Genomic DNA, 25,519 nt, shown 5'->3' with positions numbered 1-25,519 from the left:
TAATTAGAAATAGCCACACAAATTATAAACTAGACACAATCCCCATAAAGTGTGCATCGTAATGATTAAGACCCGCTTCATTTTCAATGGCGGGCGGTCGGGTAGCCTAGTGGTTTAAGCGTTTGCTCGTCACGCCGAAGACCCGGGTTCGATTCCCGACATGGATAAAATGTGTGAAGCCCATTTCTAGTGTCCCCCACCGTGATATTGCTGGAATATTGCTAAAAGCGGCGTAAAACCGTACACACTCACTGACTCACTCACTCACTCACTCATTTTTAATAGAGCAACAAACCGAATGCGCAAATCGGTTTGTTTTCGATGTGTGTGATTTACTGTGAAAATCTGGCCTGTAGTGTGTACACCTAGATGGAGTGGACGGAATACAACTGTTCATGTACTGCGTGTCTATACATGACGTGCTCATGCCTCTATAAAGCTGTGACCAAATGTTGTGAACAACCGAAAATGCGTTGTTTGATTGTTCATTGTTATCTCACTCTCGCCTCCGTGGTCTAGTGATAGAGCGTCCGCCAGGAGAGCGGAAGGTCCGGGGTTCGATCCAAAAGACGTTAAAAGATGATACTTGTTGTTACCCTTTCTAGCGCTCAGCATAAAGGGTGCTCATGTTGAACTGCGGCATAGTGTCACAGTGAGCTAGCTCTATAAATCGGCATCAGTCAGGACTAGTTCAAGCAGCCACATACACACGTGCATGCACGTCGCTATATCGGTTTTATTGTCATCTGGCTTGTTTTTTTTATCATCAAATTTCATTTTCCGGACAAGGTAATGTTAAATTTCAGAAACTTTGACAAAAATTACCCAGATATTTAAATGACAACTTTTCATGCAATGTTACTTGGGGTGACGTTTCTTTTGCAGTTCAGTATATAATGTCTTATCAAAACGTTAACTAGTAGTGGCTACGCTATATCATGTTTATAACACCTGGATGCGCACCTCTCAACACGAAAAAAGTCAGTTTTCCAACTGAGATCAACATTCAAAACAAACAAACCAAAATTCACTCCACACAGGGCGCTTGAACATAGTGACCCTTCAACTACCGCGCTGTCATCGTATTCACCGTTACAGAAAGGCGATGTATTGACATTCTGTCACCAGAACACACATGTACGACATTTCGAGCTGCGCAGAGATTACAAATACGCAAATGCAAACATCGGTAATATAACCCCACTAAGATGAGTCATGCTCCTCCTTTTCATCAATGCATGTATGCATTATAGTGGTGAACGCGACTGTACGCGTAGTTATCTCAAGACGTGTGTTATGAAGGCAGTACATAAACACGAAAACGCCTTTCGAAAATGTATAATCCTTTCTCTGTCACAAGGAAGGTACCAGACAAGGAAGTCACAGTTCCTAAAAGAGGCACCTCTTGCAGCTACTTGTGCAAATTTAAACCCAGTGTGCGTTGTACGCGCTCCGTTGGAGGTACATGAGACCATTGCTTGAAATCAAGGCTCAGTTCTGACCTAGGTAAGGTATTCACCATAAAATACACATAATTTAAGATTCAACAGGTGTTTGAGAGCATACGTTACGAAGACTGCTTTAAAAAATATCAGATGCTTCAATTCAAGGCGTAGAAATGTCAAATCCAGTCATGAGCTAGCATGTTTTGAATGCCTTTCATTTCGAAAAGTTCTTCAGGTTATTGAAATGCCATTAGGAAAGGGCGTTAAATGAGTGCATGACAGGAGCACCGTTGTGTTATGCCCGGCAGCAGACACATACTTTTGAACTATGCATATTATGGGAGTGACGTGTGCTACAGGTAGGGCAGGACATGCTTACAATTTTCGCGAACACCTGGTGTCATCGATGATTTTCAGTGATCCAATCGATATGCCCAGATGTATGCTGATTTTGACTTTGTGTTACAATAGCTGTGTTGAGGTTGGTACAAACAATTAATTCTTTTACAAAAATTGAATCGATAAACACATGCTTATGATATTGTCAAAATAGAGCACTCGACTTTGTGTTTAGAAATATACTTATGATTATGGAAAATGTTTGTCGCTGGATATATTTTCAATGTACAAGTTGTGTAATTTGATTAACAATGTTTTGCTTGAGGACATTCAACAAGATGTTTTGTCAAACGATAATTATTGGTGATTGCTTAATTGTAATCTGCAAATGTTATCTGCAAGTTACTCAAAATATAACTCTCAGCTCCGGTTTGTCTTTTGAATGTTACAATCTATTGTTTTCATTTCCGTCTGGTATACACATTGTTCGTGGATTTCATACCCCTTAATCATTCATTTCAATTCTCATTGTCACGTTTCCTATTACAATGCGAGGTAACAATGATATTGTATAGTTTTGGCATATGTCTTAAATAAACATATGTCTGCTAACAACTCGTACATATCCATCATATGTTCTCCTGCTTGGATAAAGGTACAAGGCAATAAACGAAATATTTTATCCTTTTCACAGAAAAAACACAAGTACAGTGCGCATTATCCTGTTGACAGTTCTCAGTCTCACATTTGTAAACACGAACATTGCTTGTTAGTGTAGCCCGGTGCCTGATCCACTTCATCGTGGAACTCGTGTTCATCATGGAACAGACTTAAATATGTTGATTGGTTGTATTGGAAATATCCGTCTGAATATGAATTTGTCCAGCTATTACGGCCAAGATCAAAGATAACGTTACTTTATTTGTCGATTTATAACATGTTCAACGCAGTAACATTGAGTTACCTGTTACAGTCCAGCCTCTATGCTTTGATATGTATATGGATATGTATATAATAATGTAATAATGTAGACGAAAGGTTCAATGAACCCAAGCATTTTCCTTGAATGAACTTCTGTTCTGTTCCCAAAGGATTCAACATTGAAACACTGGATTGAATATAAACTTGTGTTTTCGTAACAAAGAGGTAGGACTAAGACATTCAACTGACTTTTCTACACCTTGAACTGAAGCATCTCATTTTATTAAAAGTTGTTTTCGTACCAGTTACTCTCACAGCTGTTAAATTGTACGTATTGTATAGTGATTACCTAACATTGGATACCTATGCTGGATATCCCGTGTACTCTCTTCAACTTCTATTATATTCTTACAGATGTTTTGTGGACCCTCTATGTACTCTTTGCTAATGGCTAACCCATATTTCACAGCCATACTTCTTAACTGGCGCCACACACGCGTCCATCATCTCAAGTGAAGCCTGATACACATCTCATGTGTACTAATTTCCTTCAGCAATTTATAGCAAGATGTAATACCCTCCTCAGACAAGGTAGTAAGTGCCTTTCTAAATTACAATTTGAGTGGAAAAGAACACCGAGGTAAATAAACTGTTTTCCTCATTCTAAAGGTTCTGAGCAATTCGAAAACTGTTCTTTAATTTGATTGTTTGACATTTTAAATTCCATAACTTTCAACTTTCTAATATTTACAGACACTCCCCATTGGTGACAATTATCTGAAAGGTTGTTAATTAATTGAAGACTACTTGAGCTTTCGCTGACAAATACCATATCGTCGGCAAATAGTAACAATATCATTATGTCATTTACATAATTTTAGTCCCGCGTTTATGTAATCTCATTAAAATCACATCTCAGTTCTCGCTTCCGCAAAGATCTGAGGACATCCCATTAAAGGTCACGATCTTTCGCGAACTTTGACCAACATGAGAAATGAAATGACAAATAACAAAATTAAGAAGTCGACATTAACCAGTCAGAAAGCAGCTTTCTCGAGCAGTACGACACTAGTTTCAAACAGGCGACCTCCATTCCAGACTACCCTTTGATAAATACTTTGACAAAGTTCTCGATTTAAAATGTTCAAACTGAATAAATGAATATTCTGTAAAGTATAATAGAGGGCCTGTGAAAAGTCTCTTCCGTTGAAAAGTTTATCTCATTGAAGCGAGAGATAGACGATGATTATGACGAATTTAGTCGTACAGCCAGTAACTGTCGTTCCGACTACCCCGCGTTAACCTTTTCGTGGTTGCATGATCAGAAAACATGCAACTGTCACGTTCTTGATCTGGTAAGCGACAATTTGATTGGTCAGACACGTGATGGCATGTCCTCAGATCTTTGTTTAGCGGTAGCGAGAACTAAGATCTGATTTTAATGAGATTGGCGTTTATATAACCCTGTAAAAACTTTTCTGAATTTCAAAGCAGCGGTGACTACATTTCGTCCTGCATTAAAACTAAATATGTATATTTTACACATGATTTAATATCACCATAAAGTCATTTATGAATTTACATATATTCAAAAACTTTCCTTCTATTCCGGTAGTGCTAGGTTGTGCGGTTCCTTGAGATTATAATCAAAGTGGTTTAAAGAAATTATTGCGTCAATTGTACTATTAATTGTGCTTGAAAAAAAAATTGAATGCTTGTGCTATTTTAAATAATCTACAGCTTTAAACTTTTGTGAATACTTTCCCAAAATTGCTTAAAAGAGTTATAACCCCTGTAATTATTAGTGTCATCCAAACTTACCTTTTATGTGAAAGTACTAACTGACCAACTGATTGGAAATGGCCACCATCTAATAAACAATGTGCCCATTAATTCTATCAAAACATCAATATACCTTGGCTGTTTTGTACATTTTCTTGAGTGGGATTGCAAGCCTAACTTTATCCAATTCTATGGGTGCGTTCAATATTAAGTGCATAGGTATCACCAAAGCTGCTTAAGGGGACACGGGTGGCCGTGTCGTCTAAGGCGCCGCGATTTGCTGTGCAGAGTTGCGTCCCTTTGGCACGACAGAAACCTATGATTGTGGGTTCGAATCCCGGTTCGCCCCGATTATGTTTCTAGGTTTGTCAGCACCATATCCGTGCTCGTTTCACCGAAGTGGTAAAGTCTGAGACCTGCATCAATTCTGGCTTTTCTCCCACATTAAGCTGACACGCCGCGATATAACTGGATTACTATTAAAAGCGGCGTTAAACCCAACTCACTCACCCAAAGCTAATTACATGTATTTATATTAACGTGTATCAATTACCAGTCAATTGAACAACAAAACCTAAACAACAAAACTGGCACCAAAACGCACCCAATTCCTTATGACCATCTGCATTGTGTCTATTGCGAAATAACATAATTATAATTTTCATAATAAACAATACCAGCACTCATTGGTTTCACGAAACTGGGAAACGTCAATGAGCAATGTCGATCTTTCTTCCCACGATAGTTAAAACCTACACTCTGTGATTTACCTGACAGGTCAAAGCGTTCGCTTACTCATTTACACGTTAAATACGCCTATGCGTTGCGCAACGAAATGTGCATAAATTCGCACGTGTCTTTCTACAAGAAGTGATATTTAACTCTTGTCAAAATGATTCCGTACAATGTCGTCTTGGCTCATTCTAAGAAAACATATGAGGTCAACGCCAGAGAATAACCTGGCTCGATTATCCAACGAGACAGATTCCATTGGGCGTAAAATGAAGAAAAGCGGTGACAATCATATGAATGGACCACTGAAAATCAGTTATAACACCAAGTGTTTGCGAATTGGGTAAGCATGCCCTGCCCTCTCTCTAGCACCCACCACTCACACAACAAAGCAAAACCATTTGATGGTAAATGGATCGCACTTTCATGAATGTAATACAGTAATAAGTGCGAGGGATTAACATGAGCACGTTAACTAAAAACAACAGACTCTGAAGATAATATTGTAACAACATGATGGACAGAGAACAATTGTGACTATTAATCCTTCACCTACGATATGTAATTCTGTACCAGCCTAATGGTTGTCATATATTTAAGACTCTCCCCATGGCCTTTGTATATTTTTTATCAACCTCCCTGAAAAGAAAAAAATGAAAAAACTACATTTTTTATCAGAAAATATCCATTTTATCAAGACCCTCCCCAAATTAGTGCATAATTTATGATCCTCCCCTAGAGACTGACCCATCTAGTACATGACCGGCCCTTAAGTATGAGAGCTTGTATGTCAGGTCCGGGGTGCCGTTTCACGAAAGCCTCTTAGCGCTACGACCTCCTAAACCACGTCGTAAACTCCTCTATGTAAGACAGTGAGTACCGTTTCAGGAATATGGAGAATACATCAGTGATGCTATTATGAAAGTGATGCTGTTGTAAATGTAAATTCCTTTTGTCCCCTTTAGCAGTATATTACTTGGATTGGGTTAAGGATTAGCTGCACACACAACCACACCTCAACCGCTACCCCAAACACTGTATATATAAAACAAATATGTATCATAACGGCCCTCTCATATTACATATAATGTCGTACATACTTCGTGCATAAGCATACATGTTGCATAGATCTACTCCTTCGTGTGTGACACGGTCATTATTTCCTTCCTTAATCAAGTTTCACGTTGTCACAATGATAATAAATCCTTGAAACCCGGATCTCACTTGGGGCTTCAATACAAATGAATCAAAGCTCACTTGCACCACAACAGCGGAAAAGACCATAGCCGGCGCACTGAGAAGTAGTTGTGTTGAACGAAGATCCATGTTGATATGTAAGTATCGTAATGTATTTAAGTGAGTGAGAGGGTGAGTGTAATAATGGTATATGACTAAATGCTAAAATATTGGGAAACTGCAGTCAGTGTTATATCTCAATGCAAAGACTTTGTACATTTGTTGTGATGACGGTGTAATTACTGCAACTGCCGAATAGAACACAGAACACGAGGACCAAGACTAAACATTACCAGGTAAGGTGAACATGATGTATTTTTTTTTTTAATTTTAAATTTAAAGTTAAGGATGAACGACATGAAGTGGGTTTAATGATTCTTAACAACAGAATGTTATCTCTCTTTCAAAATCAAGGTCTCACTCATATCGTCCTAACTGTAGGATGGATTAGGCCGTAGTGTATGAGTAATATCACATTTTGAGCAATGAAATGCTTTCTCTGTCCTATTTAGAAAAGAACCAAAGATACCTTCCGCCCAATAAAATGTAATTAATTCAAAGTAAATTTTGATTCATGTTCATAATGGCGTGAAATGGTGAAAACAGTGATACTGAAGTGCTTAAAAATGCTTGTCTTGACACAACAGATATACAAGAACCCTGTGAGGATTTCGGGTTTAAAAAGATCCTCAGTAACTATACTTGTTGTGTCAAGCGATTAATGGGTCGGGTGGTGAGGCTCGATGGCTTGGTGACTTGGCTGATTGTATGTCACCGTACTCCGACGGTGTGATACGTTGATCATAATATCAATCACCGTTATGTCTGGTCCCGATTGGAGTATTTACAGACCCCGTTATTACCTTTGCTGAGTGTGGTATTGAACAAGAAACAAGCGCAAATAAGGAAAGAACGTTGGATTAAAAGTTGGGCAAAGTAGGGGGCGTTTCAAAAGTGATACAAGAAAAAAAAGTATGATTAAATCTGGACAATTAAAATCTGGAAAGCTCGACCAAATTTGAATTCGAAATTAAATGAAATACTATTAGTTCGTCTTAATTGTGATGGTTGTGAAACCCGACAGCTCATATATGCTACTTAAAATAGTATTTGTTCCATTTCAGACAACCTGGAGATGACAAACAACATACTATTATTTTTTGTCTGTCTTTCTGGAGGAGTTATTTGGGCGTGTACGTTCCATCATGACGTGAAGTATGGAGGGATATTTGTTAACTGTTCCAACAACAACCTATCCAGTGTACCAATTGATCTACCCCAAAATACAACATCGCTCAATTTGAGTACCAATCACATTGTTGTGTTGCACATTCAACCCAACAGTTCCTTGAATGCGCTGAAATACCTGGACGTCTCCAACAATAAGTTATCAAAGCTACAAAATGGGACATTTGAAAGCATTAACAGCTTAGAGGAGTTATTCTTGCAGAAAAACAATCTGATGCTCGATTCCACCACCTACCCAGATGATGTCTTCCTTCCTCTACAGAAACTTCAGAAGCTCCATCTGCACAACAATGATCGAAAGTCGGAGGGTAGTTATCCAGAAACTGCTTTCGGTAAACTCAGGAGTGTTGTTGAATTGAAAATTGACACATTTGAAACCTCCACCTTTGGATCTGGATTTGCCAACATGACCAGTCTCAAAAGGCTTCTTTTGGGGTTTAATGGTTGCAAGATTTCGAGAGTGTTGAACCATACGTTGCGATCTTTTAAACAAATCCCAATTGAAGACCTTGATCTTAGTAGTTGCCCCTTAGCAGCTTTAGATAAAATGTCTTTTGTTTATTTGAAAAGCCTGAAGGATTTGAATCTTTCTCATGGTATATTCGTGAGCCCAGTAGAGGCTGTTACATCTATGTATGGTTTAAATGGGTTAAACCTGACAAGTATTTTACTTGATGAAATGTACAACTTCCTTAACTTTCAGTATGGTAGTATTGAACTAAGAATTCTCACAAAAGAAGTGCTGGATAATATACAAGGTGTATGTGTTGAACAGATGTCCATGAAAAAAAACAAAATAGCATGGATTGATTCTTCTATCCTAAAACCCAATTCACGTTTCTCAAACTGCATTGTACATATTGACCTGTCTGATAATGATTTTCTGGGAGACAGGCATATTTTATTCCAACTTGTCTTTGCGCCTCAATTAGTGTTTGTGAATATTACAAATCACTTGAGAAGAAACGAGTTCTTCTCATCAATGCCTCAACACAACTCCTTATTGTCAGTACCAACATTCCGGTTCACTTTGCCCCCCAAACTAAAGTACTTTTATTGCCATGGCACGCTGAGTGACATGGGCTACATAAACGGTAACATTGAAATTAAAAATGCTGTATCGCTCCAAAGTGTGAACCTTGCATTTAACGGATGGTATGCCTTCCAATATAATGTATATGGTTTGGAGAACCTCACTGATTTAGATATCTCTGGAAACTACTTTACCAACATGAATCCTGGTGTCTTGAAATCTTTCCCAGGCCTAAGAACTCTCACGATGTCTCAAATTGGCTTTAGCAAATACTTTCTTCTTCGGCAGGGACGTCAGATGTTTTTGCCATTACGTAAATTAGAAAATATTATTCTTAGTCGCAATGATTTAGCAGTCATGGATCCTAAGATATTTTCTGGAAATCAACTGACTGTTATTGATTTATCCTTTAACCGTTTTGAAAGTATTCCCTTTGACATCACAACAACTCCGTCTCTGCAACGTCTTGACCTCAGTTACAACTCACTGCCTGTGTTATCAGAGTTAGAGAGGACCCAGTTTGATTCCCTAGCAGCAACAAATAACTTCACATTGAACCTTGACAACAACCTTCTGTCCTGCGGATGTGAGAATTTGGGCTTTGTGTTGTGGCTGTTCCACACAGATGTGAAAGTTGAAAACAGAGATTCTTATACCTGTGTATCTGATAGTGGCCATATTACACCCCCATCTTATATTTATGATCATTATGATGAAATATGGAGAAAATGTTCCGGACCAACTTGGCTGTCACTATCTGTTTCTGCCTTTGCACTGATTATATTATTCATGATTCTAATCTATTTGATAAACCAGAGAAAGACATTACTCCTAAACATCATTTACCGGTTGTTTGGGTTGGTAAATGTTGCCAAACCGCCAAAGCGTACTGACTTTCCTAACGATGCCTACATCGGCTACAGTGACTGCGATTATCAGTACATCTGTCACACTATGAGAGAGCACCTGGAAGACAGACATGGAGTCAAACTCTTCCTGAAGGACAGAGACACCATCCCTGGAGGACAAATAGCTGACGACATCATCAACGGAATAGATTCCAGTTGGAAAACGCTCCTAATTCTAAGCAGATCATTTCTGGAAGATCAATGGTGTAGCTTTACTGTTAATCGTGTTGTGTATTCTTCCTCTATACTACCCGCAGGAAGTATCGTTCTTGTACTGTATGAGGACGTGAGACAAGGGGACATCTCCCCGGCCCTGCTGAATGTTGTGGAGGAGAGAAACATCTTCTGTGTAAAGAAGTACATGGACGATCAGGGGAGACTTTGGAGAGACGTTAGTCAGTGCATCATGACTGAATCGGAAATATAAAGAAAATGATGAAAATTGCTGATCTGTGGAGATTACATGTTCCTTGTACATACGACCTGATATTAGCATCCATTCGTTTCGGGGGTTGTTTAATAGTGTTGACCATGTAAACAACACAACATTACTGACATCTATGAACTGTTGTACCAAATGTGGTGACCCACTGTATGGGTTGTTATTGCTCTTTAAGCTATGTTGAGTATACTCGTTTAATTCGTATTCAATATTTCTGTCACAATATGACCTCCCATATCCAGTATATCAGAGGCCAAATAAAATTCTCCACATGGGTACTACGTGTGAAGACCATTTCTAGTGTCCCCCCGCCCTGCAATTGCTGGAATATAGCTGCGAGAAACCATACTCGCGCACTCACTCAGAATAGGAACTGGAATCGGTCCCTCTGAATAATAATGGGAGTTTAGCATGCTGAATCCTATTAAATCTTTTTGTGAACCAGACTTCCATATGTGGCTATACCTGATACTGTGTGCTGAAGTGTGTCTACTTGGGTAGCCAGTTGTTCCTATTCTCACCGAAATATGTCATAGCCAGAAAACATTGGTGGCTCACATCGTTATACTGTCATCATTTCAGTATTTTACAACGTCCTGTAAACTTGTAAAACTATAAATTTATGAAAAAAAAATGTTTTGTATAATAACTTTTACTTCTCTTTCCGACTCAATAAACCTTCATTTCAGGGGTCATATTTTAGTTGAACCTTCGGATATTCTATGCTGTCTATGTTGACATGCAAACGGCTATTTATTTGCCAAGTAGATCTCACGGTTTTGCTCTCGATATTTCCGGGCTCTTGATATTAGCAGCCATTTATACTCCGGATGTTCAACCAACATATTTATGATGCGTCATATATTCGTACACTTACTCACAGTTTATCGGTTTATTCGCTCCTTGACACATGCGGAACATTTTAATGTCAGGTTACCACATTTTCATGATAAACACTGTTTGCTTTACGTTGGACCTCGTGGCTCTGTAATGCCATGATTGATAAATATAAACTAAAAAAGCTGCTTTCGGACTTTATTTATAATATGATACTTTCGTACGATATTTCTTTTTCTCTTGTCACTAAGTATTCACAATCATTGGGACATAATATTAGTAGAAAATTATGTTTCTGGAATCTTTTATAATTTCCTAGGTATTTTACCATTGCTGTAAATTTAGAAAAACATAATGATTGAACATAAATACAGTATGTATTTATCACAAAGCACAAGTTGAATGGAATCAAACATTGAATGGAAACTCTACTTACAAACATGAAAATAACCCTTTCCAACAGGGGACCGCCTCCGTGTTCTAGTGGTAGAGCGTCCGCCCGGAGAGCGGAAGGTCCGGAGTTCGATCCCCGGCCGCGTCATACCAAAAGACGTTAAAAGACGGTACTTGTTGTTACCCTGTCTGGCGTTCGGCATTAAGGGGCTAAAACAAGAACTGGTCGGCTCGGAGTCAGTATTCTGTGTCTGAGTGGGGTATTCATGTTAAACTGCGGCATGGTATCTCAGTGAGCAAGCACTATAAATCGGCATCAGTCCGGTCTAGTACAAGCAGCCACACACACACACACACACACACACACACACACACACACACACACACACGTGAATGCACGTCGCTATATAAGTGCAATAATCCTGGACGCGACGTTAAACCCCAATTCACCTCACCTGTCCAACAGGTAACCGCCTCTGTGGTATAACTAATAGAGCGTCTATCTTCTTGATACCCTGCCTGGCGTTAAATAAAGACGTGTCGGCTCGGAGTTAGTATAATGTGTCTAAGTTGGGTATCCATGTTAAACTGTAAAACTAACATAAGTCCGGACTAGAAAACTAGACACACATACACGTTCATGCACGTCGTCGCTATATGAGTGAAATAATCTTGAATGTGACGTTAAACCCCATTACACCTCACACCCAATTACACCTGTCCTACAGTGTTTATTTGTGTCGTCTTGCTTTCATTATTACAAATTACGGGGCGGTCGGATAGCCTAGTGGTTAAAGCGTTCGCTCGTCAGGCCGAAGACCCGGGTTCGATTCCCGACATGTGTACAATGTGTGAAGCCCATTTCTGGTGTCCCCCGCCGTGATATTGCTGGAATATTGTTAAAAGCGGCGTAAAACCATACTCACTCACTATTACAAATTACACCAATGCTACTCACATCATGAAATGTCATGTTCCGTTTTCAGGAAACCCTAAGGGTCCCAAAAGCAACCTTTTTCATTGTTATACTCATGAGAACTCATTATTTCTTCAGTTGGTTTCTCACTGTATGTGTGACACAGAAAGAAGCTGAAGTATACAAGAAAAAAAAGTAATGTGAACACCTGCCTTGCTATTGATCATGCGTCATTTGACTTTTTTCAAGGAAGGGATATATACTTTTTAAAAAAAGAAACGCAAAGCTAGATTTGTATGAGGTAGGAAAATACATTTATACGAACCGTACAAAGTATTGAGCCAAAATGGTGTGGAGAGAACACTAGTCATATCTGTACATAGGAAAAGTCCCAGGTGAAGGCCAGCTACCATCAAAAACGCGCATGTCCCCCGTTGGAATCGATAGCGGGCTGACATCTCCTTCCCATGCAAGAGCCGAGTATGCGAATCACATCCTGGGGAATGGTAGCCCACTCAGCCTGCAACGCAAAAGTCAACTGCTGCAACGCCTGGGGTTGTGGTTGACGTCAGCGTGGCCGTCTATCCAATTCATCCCACAGGTACTCTATCGGGTTCAAATCCGGGGATCTGGAGGGCCAGGAGAGAACATCAACGTTGTTGTGTAGACAGGCTCTTGTGATCCCTGTTGTATGCGGTCGAGCGTTGTCCTGCTGGAATACACCGTTGCCGTTGGCTGCAATTGGGAGGACGTGTGGTAGGCAAATTTCGATGATGTATCGTTGAGCCGTAAGATTGCCCTGGATATGGACCCAACCTGTCCTGCCATGATGAGAGATAGCCACCCACATCATAACGCTACCCCCACCAAACCTGTCCACTTCCTGTACGCTGTTTCCGGCGTAACGTTCTCCTCGGCGTCTGTCGACCCGTGCTCTTCCATCCCCGGATGACAAATCTTAATTAGTCGCTGAACCAGGCATCTCTCCATCGCAGTTGATACCATACCCTGTGTTGACAACACCAATGCAGTCGTTGTTGACGATGTTGTCGACTTAATATGACGCGTCGAACAGGACGTCTTGCTCTTAGACCTGCTGCCCTTAAACGGTTTCGTACGGTCTGGTCGGAGATTCTGCGCAGTCCGGGTATTTGGGATGCCGTTGAGGTGGCTGTGGTCGTCCTCTAGGTGACGTAGGTGACGCAGTCGGATGTAGCGATCTTGGGCGGGGGTGGTTACTCCTGGTCGTCCCGACCTTGGCCAATCACGTGTTGACCCATGCTGCTGAAACCGATCCCAACCGAAACCCTGCACTTTAATACCGTTCATAGTGCTGCTGCACGTGAAGTACGTGCAGCTCCATGGCCCTCATGTTAATGCACTGGGAGCGTTTTTCCGAATCGAACGTGTTTCACGACTTATGGTTTGCATTTCTATTTGTCACTGACACTACAACACATTAAACCTCTTCATTTTGCACCTTTTGGTCCGCTAGTTTTGCTTTTATGGCCAAAAATATCCGTTTAGCGTTTCTTTCTTTTTTAAGAGTATATAAGTGAAAGATTGTCCGCGTACAAACAAGACCGCATTAGACTGTCGGCGAGGTAGGGCGTGTTGTCAGTCGCTCTCACCTGTTTTGTTAGATTGGGTCAGATAAGATAAGGTAATTAATGCTTTATTGCCCGTGAGAGTAATCTTTTTACATCAGAGTGTCACAAATGTTACACAAAATATAAATAAAACGAATACAAATACATATCAAAAACATAGACATAACATGGAAGATAACATATTAAGAGCATTAAATGTTTTAAAGGTAACGGATACAATTGCTGTAGATATTGGGTTAAAAAGCTTAAAAACACTAGGTTTAAACACTTTTAAATGTGCTATGCTAACTGAAATAAATAGCGTTACAGTTCATTCGTTTTTGGTTTTAACAGGATATTATATCACCAAGATAAGTTAATATCACTGTAAGCATCAAATAACAGCAGCTTATTTTGTTTCCATAATTGCTATTATTTGGTATTTTCGCTGTACCACGGACTTCTCGCCCCACGTGACTGGTATCAGTTTTGGTTGGCTGTGTTTTTTGCGTGGTCGTCGTTGGTCGCAAATCGCTTCAGTTAAGTATATCGTTAGTTGGTATGGTTGAACGCCGTTTTTAGCAATATTCCTGTAATATCACGGCACGGGGACACCAGAAATGGGCTTCACAAATTGCCTCATTTGCGGAATCAAACCCGCGACTTCAGGGCGATGAGCGAACTCTATCACCACTAGGCTACCTCACCGCCCCCTATGGATAGCGATAATGACGGGAATGGCGATGAAGATAATTTATATACAGCAGAATTTGAAGAAGCGTCTCTTGATTATATATAAATTTATAGAAACTAACATTACCATAGTAATAAAAAACGCAAGCACCAAGATTTGACTCAAGAAACGACCATTTCGGATCTGCCCATTAAACCTGTGGTGCTATTTACGACAGTTGACGGGGGCACTGGTGGCCCAGTCGTCTAAGGCGCCGCGATTCACTGTGCAGAGTTGCGTCCCTTGGGCACGCCAGAAACCTATGATTGTGGTTTCGAATCCCGGTTCGCCCCGATTATGTTTCTAGGTTTTTAAGCACCATACCCGTGCTCGTAGGTTTCACCGAAGTGGTAAACGTCCGAGACCTGCATCACTTCTGGCTTTCCTCCCACATTAAAGGGGCACTGATCTAAAGCAATTCCCCGGGACTAGTTGTTGCCTTTGTTATTGTTTTTTCCAAGTGAGTACCTGGATGTATAGCAGAAATCTAGACTAGTTCATGACCTCTGCTGCGCCATTCGTAAGCGCATTAGTCACTTTTATCGGTAGTAATAAGGGCGTATGGTCACATTGATCAACAAAATGAAATACAGTTTTCGAGATAATAAGGAAATGTAGGTATCTTTGTGGGTAGCATCGGTAATGGTGACGAAGTTTTGATAAGTTACTTGCTTGGTAATTTTGCGATTTTCGTTTACACTGTTTTGACTTGCAACACAAAGTAAATATTTCACCTGAGCATTGCTTTTTTATAGTGTGTATATTTTTTTACCGTCAAAATGTGTAACATTTTCAAATTTATTAAATGCCTAAATATTCAGTTATTTTACAAAGTGACTGAAAAACATTTTCCAAACATATTGATGTTTAATGTCATCACCAAGAGACTGAAAATGTTACGTTGAAAAGTACATTTCTATGTTGTATGGCTTCTAATCCTACATAATAATCTGTTGTGATGTTTTTAGGCCCTTTTGATCGTCTTAATCAATTTTAGTGAATCTACAATCAAATATTTTAAAAGATATATATCGTTTCGGGATGTTATAACCCGTGTTCGTTTCTCAACTGATCACATAGATTGTTTCAGGTGTTTCACATAGGTGTCAAGTCTCAAGGGTCGGCTGAGAAAGCCCACGTGACAACTATTGTCATAACGTCCACGGTTCCTAAAAAATACATTGAGTGATAGATAACAATGAGCAATCAATCAACGTATTATTAGTTAACCCTTTGAACAAAGTATGTTGTTTTTACATTGGCACTTTACGCCATGATATGAGTGTATTCCCTTTGTTTTAGTAAACCTAGACATGTAAACACTCACTTTTGACATATCCCCTGTGCAAGATAACAGTGACTAATCAATCAACGTATTTTCTGTTAATCATTTGATGACTAGGAACGATCCGTTGATTTACAAAAAAAAGTAAATCAACTGATCATTCACCTCTTGCTGGGCTACCACGTGCATATCACATAACAAACATTTCACCTCACTTCAAACCTGGATTTAGATTGAATAATTACCCCAGACACAATAAATGCCAAATGGGACCCTTTGTCAGGTAATCTAAGTGGTGCTACCAATAATTGTACCTGTAATAAATTCATTAACTGAGCATCAAGTGAATGACGAATACACAAGTGTAGGGTTATACCAGAAGACGTGGATGACAACGAGGGAGTAGTAATCATATTATCGACGCAATCCGCAATTCACTGCATGGATACTTTTTTTATTATTTAACTATAACTATCTGGAGTATTTCCAAATGACGACATCCGATGAGCTCCGCCGTTCTTTTTGTCTGTTTGTTTAGGCTGAAGAAATTAATTAACATGCGCCCTTTGTCGAAATCTTTATAGATCACAGTTAACCAATCATTGTTCAAAAATGTGTAAAACAAATATTGCCTCCAGCCTCTAAGTTTATTTAGCTGTCCTTGCAGACGGTAGCCCAGTCTCTGGTCACGCTCAGTTGCGTTGCGTATCATCCGGGTACTCACGGGGGGAAAACAATAACAAAGTTAACAACCAGTCCGGGGAATTGCGTTAGATCTGTACCCCTTTAAGCTGACACGCCCTGATATAACTGGAATACTGTTAAAAGCGACGTAAAAACCCAACTCACTCACTCACTCTAGCACCCACCACTCACACAACAAAGCAAAACCATTTGATGGAAAATGGATCGCACTTTCATGAATGTAATACAGTAATAAGTGCGAGGGATTAACATGATGACGTTAACTAAAAACAACAGACTCTGAAGGATAATATTGTAACAACATGATGGACAGAGAACAATTGTGACTATTAATCCTTCACCTACGATATGTAATTCTGTACCAACCTAATGGTTATCATATTTTTAAGACTCTCCCCATGGCCTTTGTATATTTTTTATCAACCTCCCTGAAAAGAAAAAAATTAAAAAACTACATTTTTTATTAGAAAATATCCATTTTATCAAGACCCTCCCCAAATTAGTGCATAATTTATGATCCTCCCCTAGAGACTGACACATCTAGTACATGACCGGCCCTTAAGTATGAGAGCTTGTATGTCAGGTCCGGGGTGCCGTTTCACGAAAGCCTCTTAGCGCTACGACCTCCTAAACCACGTCGTAAACTCCTCTATGTAAGACAGTGAGTACCGTTTCAGGGATATGGAGAATACATCAGTGATGCTATTATGAAAGTGATGCTGTTATAAATGTAAAATCCTTTTGTCCTCTTTAGCAGTATATTACTTGGATTGGGGTAAGGGTTAGCTGCACACACAACCACACCTCAACCGTTACCCAAAACACTGTATATATAAAACAAATATGTATCATAACGGCCCTCTCATATTACATATAATGTCGTACATATTTCGTGCATAAGCATACGTGTTGCATAGATTTACTCCTCTGTTTTGGCAGGGTCATTATTTCCGTTCACGTTGTCACAATGATTAAAAGTCCTTGAAACCCGGATCTCACTTGGGGCGTCAATACAATCAGAGCTCACTTGCACCACAACAGCGGAAAAGACCATAGCCGGCGCACTAAGAAGTAGTTGTGTTGAACGAAGATCCATGTTAATATGTAAGTATCGTAATGTATTTAAGTGAGTGAGTGAGTCAGTGAGTGAGTGTCATAATGGTATATGACTAAATGCTAAAATATTGGGAAACTGCAGTCAGTGTAATATCTCAATGCAAAGACTTTGTACATTTGTTGTGATGACGGTGTAATTACTACAACTGCCGAATAGAACATGATTTGGTTTTGGTTTGGTTTGTTGTTTAACGCCGCTCTCAGCAATATTCCAGCTATATGACGGCGGTCTGGAAATAATCGAGTCTGGACCAGACAATCCAGTGATTAATATTATGAGCATCCATCCACGCAATTGGGATCGATGACATGCATCAACCAAGTCAGCAAGCCTGACCACTCGATCCCGTTAGTCGCCTTTTTACGACAAACATAGTCACCTTTTGCAGCAAGCATGGGTTGCTGAAGACCTATTCTACCTCGGAATCTTCACGGGTCGAATAGAACATGAGGACCAAGACTAAACATTACCAGGTCAGGTGAACATGATGTATTTTCTTTAAATTTTAAATTTAAAGTTAAGGATGAACGACATGAAGTGGGTTCAATGATACTTAACAACAGGATGTTATCTCTCTTTCAAAATCAAGGAGGTCTCACCAACGCATATCGTCCTAACTGTAGGATAGATGAGGACGGAGTGTATAAGTAGTATCACATTTTGGGCAATGAAATGCTTTCTGTGTCCTATTTAGAAAAGAACCAAAGATACCTTCCTCCCAATAAAATGTAATTAATTCAAAGTAAATTTTGATTCATGTTCATAAAGGCGTGAAATGGTGTAAACAGTGATACTGAAGTGCTTAAAAATGCTTGTCTTGACACAACAGATATACAAGAACCCTGTGAGGATTTCGGGTTTAAAAAGATCCTCAGTAACTATACTTGTGTCAAGCGATTAATGGGTCGGGTGGTGAGGCTCGATGGCTTAGTGACTTGGCTGATTGTATGTCACCGTACTCCGACGGTGTGATACGTTGATCATAATATCAATCACCGTTATGTCTGGTCCCGATTGGAGTATTTACAGACCCCGTTATTACCTTTGCTGAGTGTGGTATTGAACAAGAAACAAGCGCAAATAAGGAAAGAACGTTGGATTAAAAGTTGGGCAAAGTAAGGGGCGTTACAAGTGATACAAGAAAAAAAAGTATGATTAAATCTGGACAATTTAAATCTTGGAATTAGAAATTAAATGAAATACTATTAATTCGTCTTAATTGTGATGGTTGTGAAACCCGACAGCTCATATATGCTACTTAAAATAGTATTTGTTCCATTTCAGACAACCTAGAGATGACAAACAACATACTATTATTTTTTGTCTGTCTCTCTGGAGGAGTTATTTGGGCGTGTACGTTCCATCGTGACGTGAAGTATGGAGGGATATTTGTTAACTGTTCCAACAACAACCTATCCAGTGTACCAAATGATCTACCCCAAAATACAACATCGCTCAATTTGAGTACCAATCACATTGTTGTGTTGCACATTCAACCCAACAGTTCCTTGAATGCGCTGAAATACCTGGACGTCTCCAACAATAAGTTATCAAAGCTACAAAATGGGACATTTGAAAGCATTAACAGCTTAGAGGAGTTATTCTTGCAGAAAAACAATCTGATGCTCGATTCCACCACCTACCCAGATGATGTCTTCCTTCCTCTACAGAAACTTCAGAAGCTCCATCTGCACAACAATGATCGAAAGTCGGAGGGTAGCTATCCAGAAACTGCTTTCGGTACACTCAGGAGTGTTGTTGAATTGAAAATTGACACATTTGAAACTTCCACCTTTGGATCTGGGTTTGCCAACATGATCAGTCTCAAAAGGCTTCTTTTGGGGTTTAATGGTTGCAAAATTTCGAGAGTGTTGAACCAAACGTTGCGATCTTTTAAAAACATCCCAATTGAAGACCTTGATCTTAGTAGTTGCCCCTTAGCAGCTTTAGATAAAATGTCTTTTGTTTATTTGAAAAGCCTGAAGGATTTGAATCTTTCTCATGGTAAATTCGTGAGCCCAGTAGAGGCTGTTACATCTATGTATGGTTTAAATGGGCTAAACCTGACAAGTATTTTACTTGATGAAATGTACAACTTCCTTAACTTTCAGTATGGTAGTATTGAACTAAGAACTCTTACAAAAGAAGTGCTGGATAATATACAAGGTGTATGTGTTGAGCAGATGTCCATGAAAAAAAACAAAATAGCATGGATTGATTCTTCTATCCTAAAACCCAATTCACGTTTCTCAAACTGCATTGTACATATTGACCTGTCTGATAATGATTTTCTGGGAGACAGGCATATTTTATTCCAACTTGTCTTTGCGCCTCAATTAGTGTTTGTAAATATTACAAATCACTTGAGAAGAAACGAGTTCTTCTCATCAATGCCTCAACACAACTCCTTATTGTCAGTACCAACATTCCGGTTCACATTGCCCCCCAAACTAAAGTACTTTTATAGCCATGGCACGCTGAATGAAATGGGCTACATAAACGGTAACATTGAAATTAAAAATGCTGTATCGCTCCAAAGTTTGAACCTTGCATTTAACGGATGGTATGCCTTCCAATATAATGTATATGGTTTGGAGAACCTCACTGATTTAGACATCTCTGGAAACTACTTTACCAACATGAATCCTGGTTTCTTCAAATCTTTTCCAGGCCTAAGAACTCTCACGATGTCTCAAATTGGCTTTAGCAAATACTTTCTTCTTCGTCAGGGACGTCAGTTGTTTTTGCCTTTACGTAAATTGGAAAATATTATTCTTAGTCGCAATGATTTAGCAGTCATGGATCCTAAGATATTTTCTGGAAATCAACTGACTGCTATTGATTTATCCTTTAACCGTTTTGAAAGTATTCCTTTTGACATCACAACAACTCCGTCTCTGCAACGTCTTGACCTCAGTTACAACTCACTGCCTGTGTTATCAGAGTTAGAGAGAACCCAGTTTGATTCCCTAGCAGCAACAAATAACTTCACGTTGAACCTTGACAACAACCTTCTGTCCTGCGGATGTGAGAATTTAGGCTTTATGTTGTGGCTGTTCCACACAGATGTGAAAGTTGAAAACAGAGATTCTTATACCTGTGTATCTGATAGTGGCCATATTACACCTCCATCTTATATTTATGATCATTATGATGAAATATGGAGAAAATGTTCCGGACCGATTTGGCTGTCACTATCTGTTTCTGCCTTTGCACTGATTATATTATTCATGATTCTAATCTATTTGATAAACCAGAGAAAGACATTACTTCTAAACATCATTTACCGGTTGTTTGGGTTGGTAAATGTTGCCAAACCGCCAAAGCGTACTGACTTTCCTAACGATGCCTACATTGGCTACAGTGACTGCGATTATCAGTACATCTGTCACACTATGAGAGAGCACCTGGAAGACAGACATGGAGTCAAACTCTTCCTGAAGGACAGAGACACCATCCCTGGAGGACAAATAGCTGACGACATCATCAACGGAATAGATTCCAGTTGGAAAACGCTCCTAATTCTAAGCAGATCATTTCTGGAAGATCAATGGTGTAGCTTTACTGTTAATCGTGTTGTGTATTCCTCCTCTATACTACCCGCAGGAAGTGTCGTTCTTGTGCTGTTTGAGGACGTGAGACAAGGGGACATCTCCCCGGCCCTGCTGAATGTTGTGGAGGAGAGACACATCTTCTGTGTAAAGAAGTACATGGACGATCAGGGGAGACTTTGGAGAGACGTTAGTCAGTGCATCATGACTAAATCGGAATTATAAAGAAAATGATGAAAATTGCTGATCTGTGGAGATTACATGTTCCTTGTACATACGACCTGATATTAGCATCCATTCGTTTCGGGGGTTGTTTAATAGTGTGGACCATGTAAACAACACAACATTACTGACACCTATGAACTGTTGTTCCAAATGTGGTGACCCACTGTATGGGTTGTTATTGCTCTTTAAGCTATGTTGAGTATACAATTGATGCTATACACTGCATTCTTCCTCCATCCCACTCAGCATATACCTAGTGAGAGACAACATTTACCTAGTGAGATACAGCTCAACATCTCTTGGCTTATTCAACGACATTGCGTGAGATGATAGATCACTGACAGGAGCTTATGCACACTCAATGGCCGCAGCAACCCCGTTGCTAGGCTGACATCACATGGCATTGTTTCGCCTGTGGATCTTGCAACAAAATTCCACAAATCACGTCATTGAGTATTGTGACGTGATTGAAAACGTTGTGGTGCATGTTCCCGTTCCACAAGGCGATCGTACTGTAGCACAACGACAGTCGTAAGGTTCTGTTAAAGCATGTGAGTTACGATAATCTTAGGGCTACGATAACTTTGCTGAACGGACGCCTGATTTCTAAAGGTGGACCGTTGTATGGTATCAAATTAATATGTGTCAACGTTAGACGTGTTTGAAGTATTATTCTGTTAAAATCAATTGGATTACGTTGTGGATCGTGTAGGTGTTTCCTATTCATACAGGAATTCATTCATTTCGCTCGTCAAATACCATAACTATTCGATGTTTCATAAAATTGGTATCACACGGGAGCTCGTTTAATTCGTAAACTATTCAATATTTCTGTCACAATATGACCTCCCATATTATCCAGTATATCAGAGGCCAAATGAAATTCTCCACATGGGTACTACGTGTGAAGACCATTTCTAGTGTCCCCCGCCCTGCTATTGCTGGAATATAGCTGCGAGAAACCATGCTCACGCACTCACTCAGAATAGGAAATGGAATCGGTCCCTCTGAATAATAATGGGAGTTTAGCATGCTGAATCCTATTAAATCTTTTTGTGAACCAGACTTCCATATGTGGCTATACCTGATACTGTGTGCTGAAGTGTGTCTACTTGGATAGCCAGTTGTTCCTATTCTCACCGAAATATGTCATAGCCAGAAAACATTGGTGGCTCACATCGTTATACTGTCATCATTTCAGTATTTTACAACGTCCTGTAAACTTGTGAAACTATAAATTTATGAAAAAAAATTGTTTTGTATAATAACTTTTACTTCTCTTTCCGACTCAATAAACCTTCATTTCAGGGGTCATATTTTAGTTGAACCTTCGGATATTCTATGCTGTCTATGTTGACATGCAAACGGCTATTTATTTGCCAAGTAGATCTCACGGTTTTGCTCTCGATATTTCCGGGCTCTTGATATTAGCAGCCATTTATACTCCGGATGTTCAACCAACATATTTATGATGCGTCATATATTCGTACACTTACTCACAGTTTATCGGTTTATTCGCTCCTTGACACATGCAGAACATTTTAATGTCAGGTTACCACATTTTCATGATAAACACTGTTTGCTTTACGTTGGACCTCGTGGCTCTGTAATGCCATGATTGATAAATATAAACTAAAAAAGCTGCTTTCGGACTTTATTTATAATATGATACTTTCGTACGATATTTCTTTTTCTCTTGTCACTAAGTATTCACAACCATGGGGACATAATATTGTTAGAAAATTATGTTTCTGGAATCTTTTATAATTTCCTGGGTATTTTACCATTGCTGTAAATTTAAAAAAAACATAATGATTGAACATAAATACAGTATGTATTTATCACGAAGCACAAGTTCAGTACAAGCATGTTATCAATGTACATTGAATGGAAACTCTACTTAAAAACATGAAAATAACTCTTTCCAACAGGGGACCGCCTCCGTGGTCTAGTGGTAGAGCGTCCGCCCGGAGAGCGGAAGGTCTGGAGTTCGATCCCCGGCCGCGTCATACCAAAAGACGTTAAAAGATGGTACTTGTTGTTACCCTGTCTGGCGCTCGGCATTAAGGGGCTAAAACAAGAACTGGTCGGCTCGGAGTCAGTATACTGTGTCTGAGTGGGGTATTCATGTTAAACGGCGGCATGGTATTTCAGTGAGCTAGCACTATAAATCGGCATCAGTCCGGTCTAGTACAAGCAGCCACACACACACACACACACACACACACACACACACGTGAATGCACGTCGCTATATAAGTGCAATAATCCTGGACGCGACGTTAACCCTCTGGATGCCGAGTTTTTTTTCTGACGCACATTTTCCTAAGATCGGAAAAGTGAAGGTTGTGCGAGAATTGCGCTCACGCGGCACTGGATCTACCTCTGGCTATAAAATTACGCAGAGGTGGAGAATATTAAATTTCCCATTTGATGGTGTAAATTTAACAGTATATATCAAACCGGTTTTAAAAACAGACACTCCTAAGTGTTGTCCGAGAATTTATTCTGCGTTGAAAAACAGAAAATTTCTCCGCTTTTTATGGTACACCGATAAAAGTACTGTGCGACAATTTTTTTTTTATTAAGAAGCTTTACGGAAACTGTGAGCGAACAAAATACTGCCTAATATCTGAACGACATAACTACATATCAAATGGAGTTATCTGCGTATGTATAACGACATACATTCAATTCCAAAAATAGCATGCCGTAAATGACGAAAACTGATTTTTCTCTATGACGTCAAAAGGTGACAGAGAGGTTACACGCGTACAGAGAAAAGGGGGCATAACTCCGCTATGCTTAGCTCTAGTTTGTTGTAACTCAGGTCACTTGGTAACACTTGGTCTTTCCAACAGGGGACCGCCTCCGTGGTCTAGTGGTAGAGCGTCCGCCCGGAGAGCGGAAGGTCCGGAGTTTGATCCCCGGCCGCATCATACCAAAAGACGTTAAAAGATTGTACTTGTTGTTACCCTGTCTGGCGCTCGGCATTAAGGGGCTAAAACAAGAACTGGTCGGCTCGGAGTCAGTATACTGTGTCTGAGTGGGGTATTCATGTTAAACGGCGGCATGGTATTTCAGTGAGCTAGCACTATAAATCGGCATCAGTCCGGTCTAGTACAAGCAGCCACACACACACACACACACACACACGTGAATGCACGTCGCTATATAAGTGCAATAATCCTGGACGCGACGTTAACCCTCTGGATGCCGAGTTTTTTTCTGACGCACATTTTCCTAAGATCGGAAAAGTGAAGGTTGTGCGAGAATTGCGCTCACGCGGCACTGGATCTACCTCTGGCTATAAAATTACGCAGAGGTGGAGAATATTAAATTTCCCATTTGATGGTGTAAATTTAACTGTAAATATCAAACCGGTTTTAAAAACAGACACTCCTAAGTGTTGTCCGAGAATTTATTCTGCGTTGAAAAACAGAAAATTTCTCCGCTTTTTATGGTACACCGATAAAAGTACTGTGCGACAATTTTTTTTATTAAGAAGCTTTACGGAAACTGTGAGCGAACAAAATACTGCCTAATATCTGAACGACATAACTACATATCAAATGGAGTTATCTGCGTATGTATAACGACATACATTCAATTCCAAAAATAGCATGCCGTAAATGACGAAAACTGATTTTTCTCTATGACGTCAAAAGGTGACAGAGAGGTTACACGCGTACAGAGAAAAGGGGGCATAACTCCGCTATGCTTAGCTCTAGTTTGCTGTAACTCAGGTCACTTGGTAAGAATTAGCTGTGGGTAAGGACAATATATTTTCGTGGTGTTTTGTTCTGGAGGAACCAAACTATTCCAACACAAATATCGATATTGAAACTGTACACGTTTAGTTATAAAATATACCCATAAGAAATGATGAAATCGTACTTCATAAATAGGAGGTAATAGAGAAATGGATGGCCTTATCTAACCTATAACTTAGTCCTTAGATTCCAACATTCTCCTGATTATGTAAGTGTAATTTGACTAATGTTGCATCATTATTAATGGAGCACTAGCCTTATCATCAATGTAATGAAATACCCGGAACATAACACCATTCCTTTTGACGTC

At 39.7% G+C, this 25,519-nt stretch overlaps 2 protein-coding genes across 2 annotated transcripts; both read left to right on the top strand.

Moving 5' to 3' along the window:
• Nucleotides 1-6,502: 6,502 nt before the first annotated feature.
• LOC139475025 (toll-like receptor 4) lies at nt 6,503-10,464 on the top strand. Its single transcript, XM_071258241.1, has 2 exons — nt 6,503-6,553; nt 7,580-10,464. The coding sequence occupies exons 1-2, from the start codon at nt 6,544-6,546 to the stop codon at nt 10,069-10,071; spliced, it is 2,502 nt and encodes an 833-aa protein (XP_071114342.1). The 5' UTR covers nt 6,503-6,543; the 3' UTR covers nt 10,072-10,464.
• A 7,126-nt stretch (nt 10,465-17,590) lies between these two features.
• On the top strand, nt 17,591-21,437 carry LOC139475143 (toll-like receptor 4). Its single transcript, XM_071258400.1, has 2 exons — nt 17,591-17,648; nt 18,946-21,437. Exons 1-2 carry the CDS (start codon nt 17,639-17,641, stop codon nt 21,435-21,437), a joined length of 2,502 nt encoding a protein of 833 aa, XP_071114501.1. The 5' UTR covers nt 17,591-17,638.
• The last annotated feature ends 4,082 nt before the right edge of the window (nt 21,438-25,519 follow it).

The sequence above is a fragment of the Haliotis cracherodii genome, unplaced genomic scaffold (genome assembly GCF_022045235.1).
Source record: "Haliotis cracherodii isolate W230 unplaced genomic scaffold, xgHalCrac1.p SCAF_3, whole genome shotgun sequence".
Lineage (NCBI taxonomy): Eukaryota > Metazoa > Mollusca > Gastropoda > Lepetellida > Haliotidae > Haliotis > Haliotis cracherodii.
This window is presented reverse-complemented; position numbering and strand designations above follow the sequence as displayed.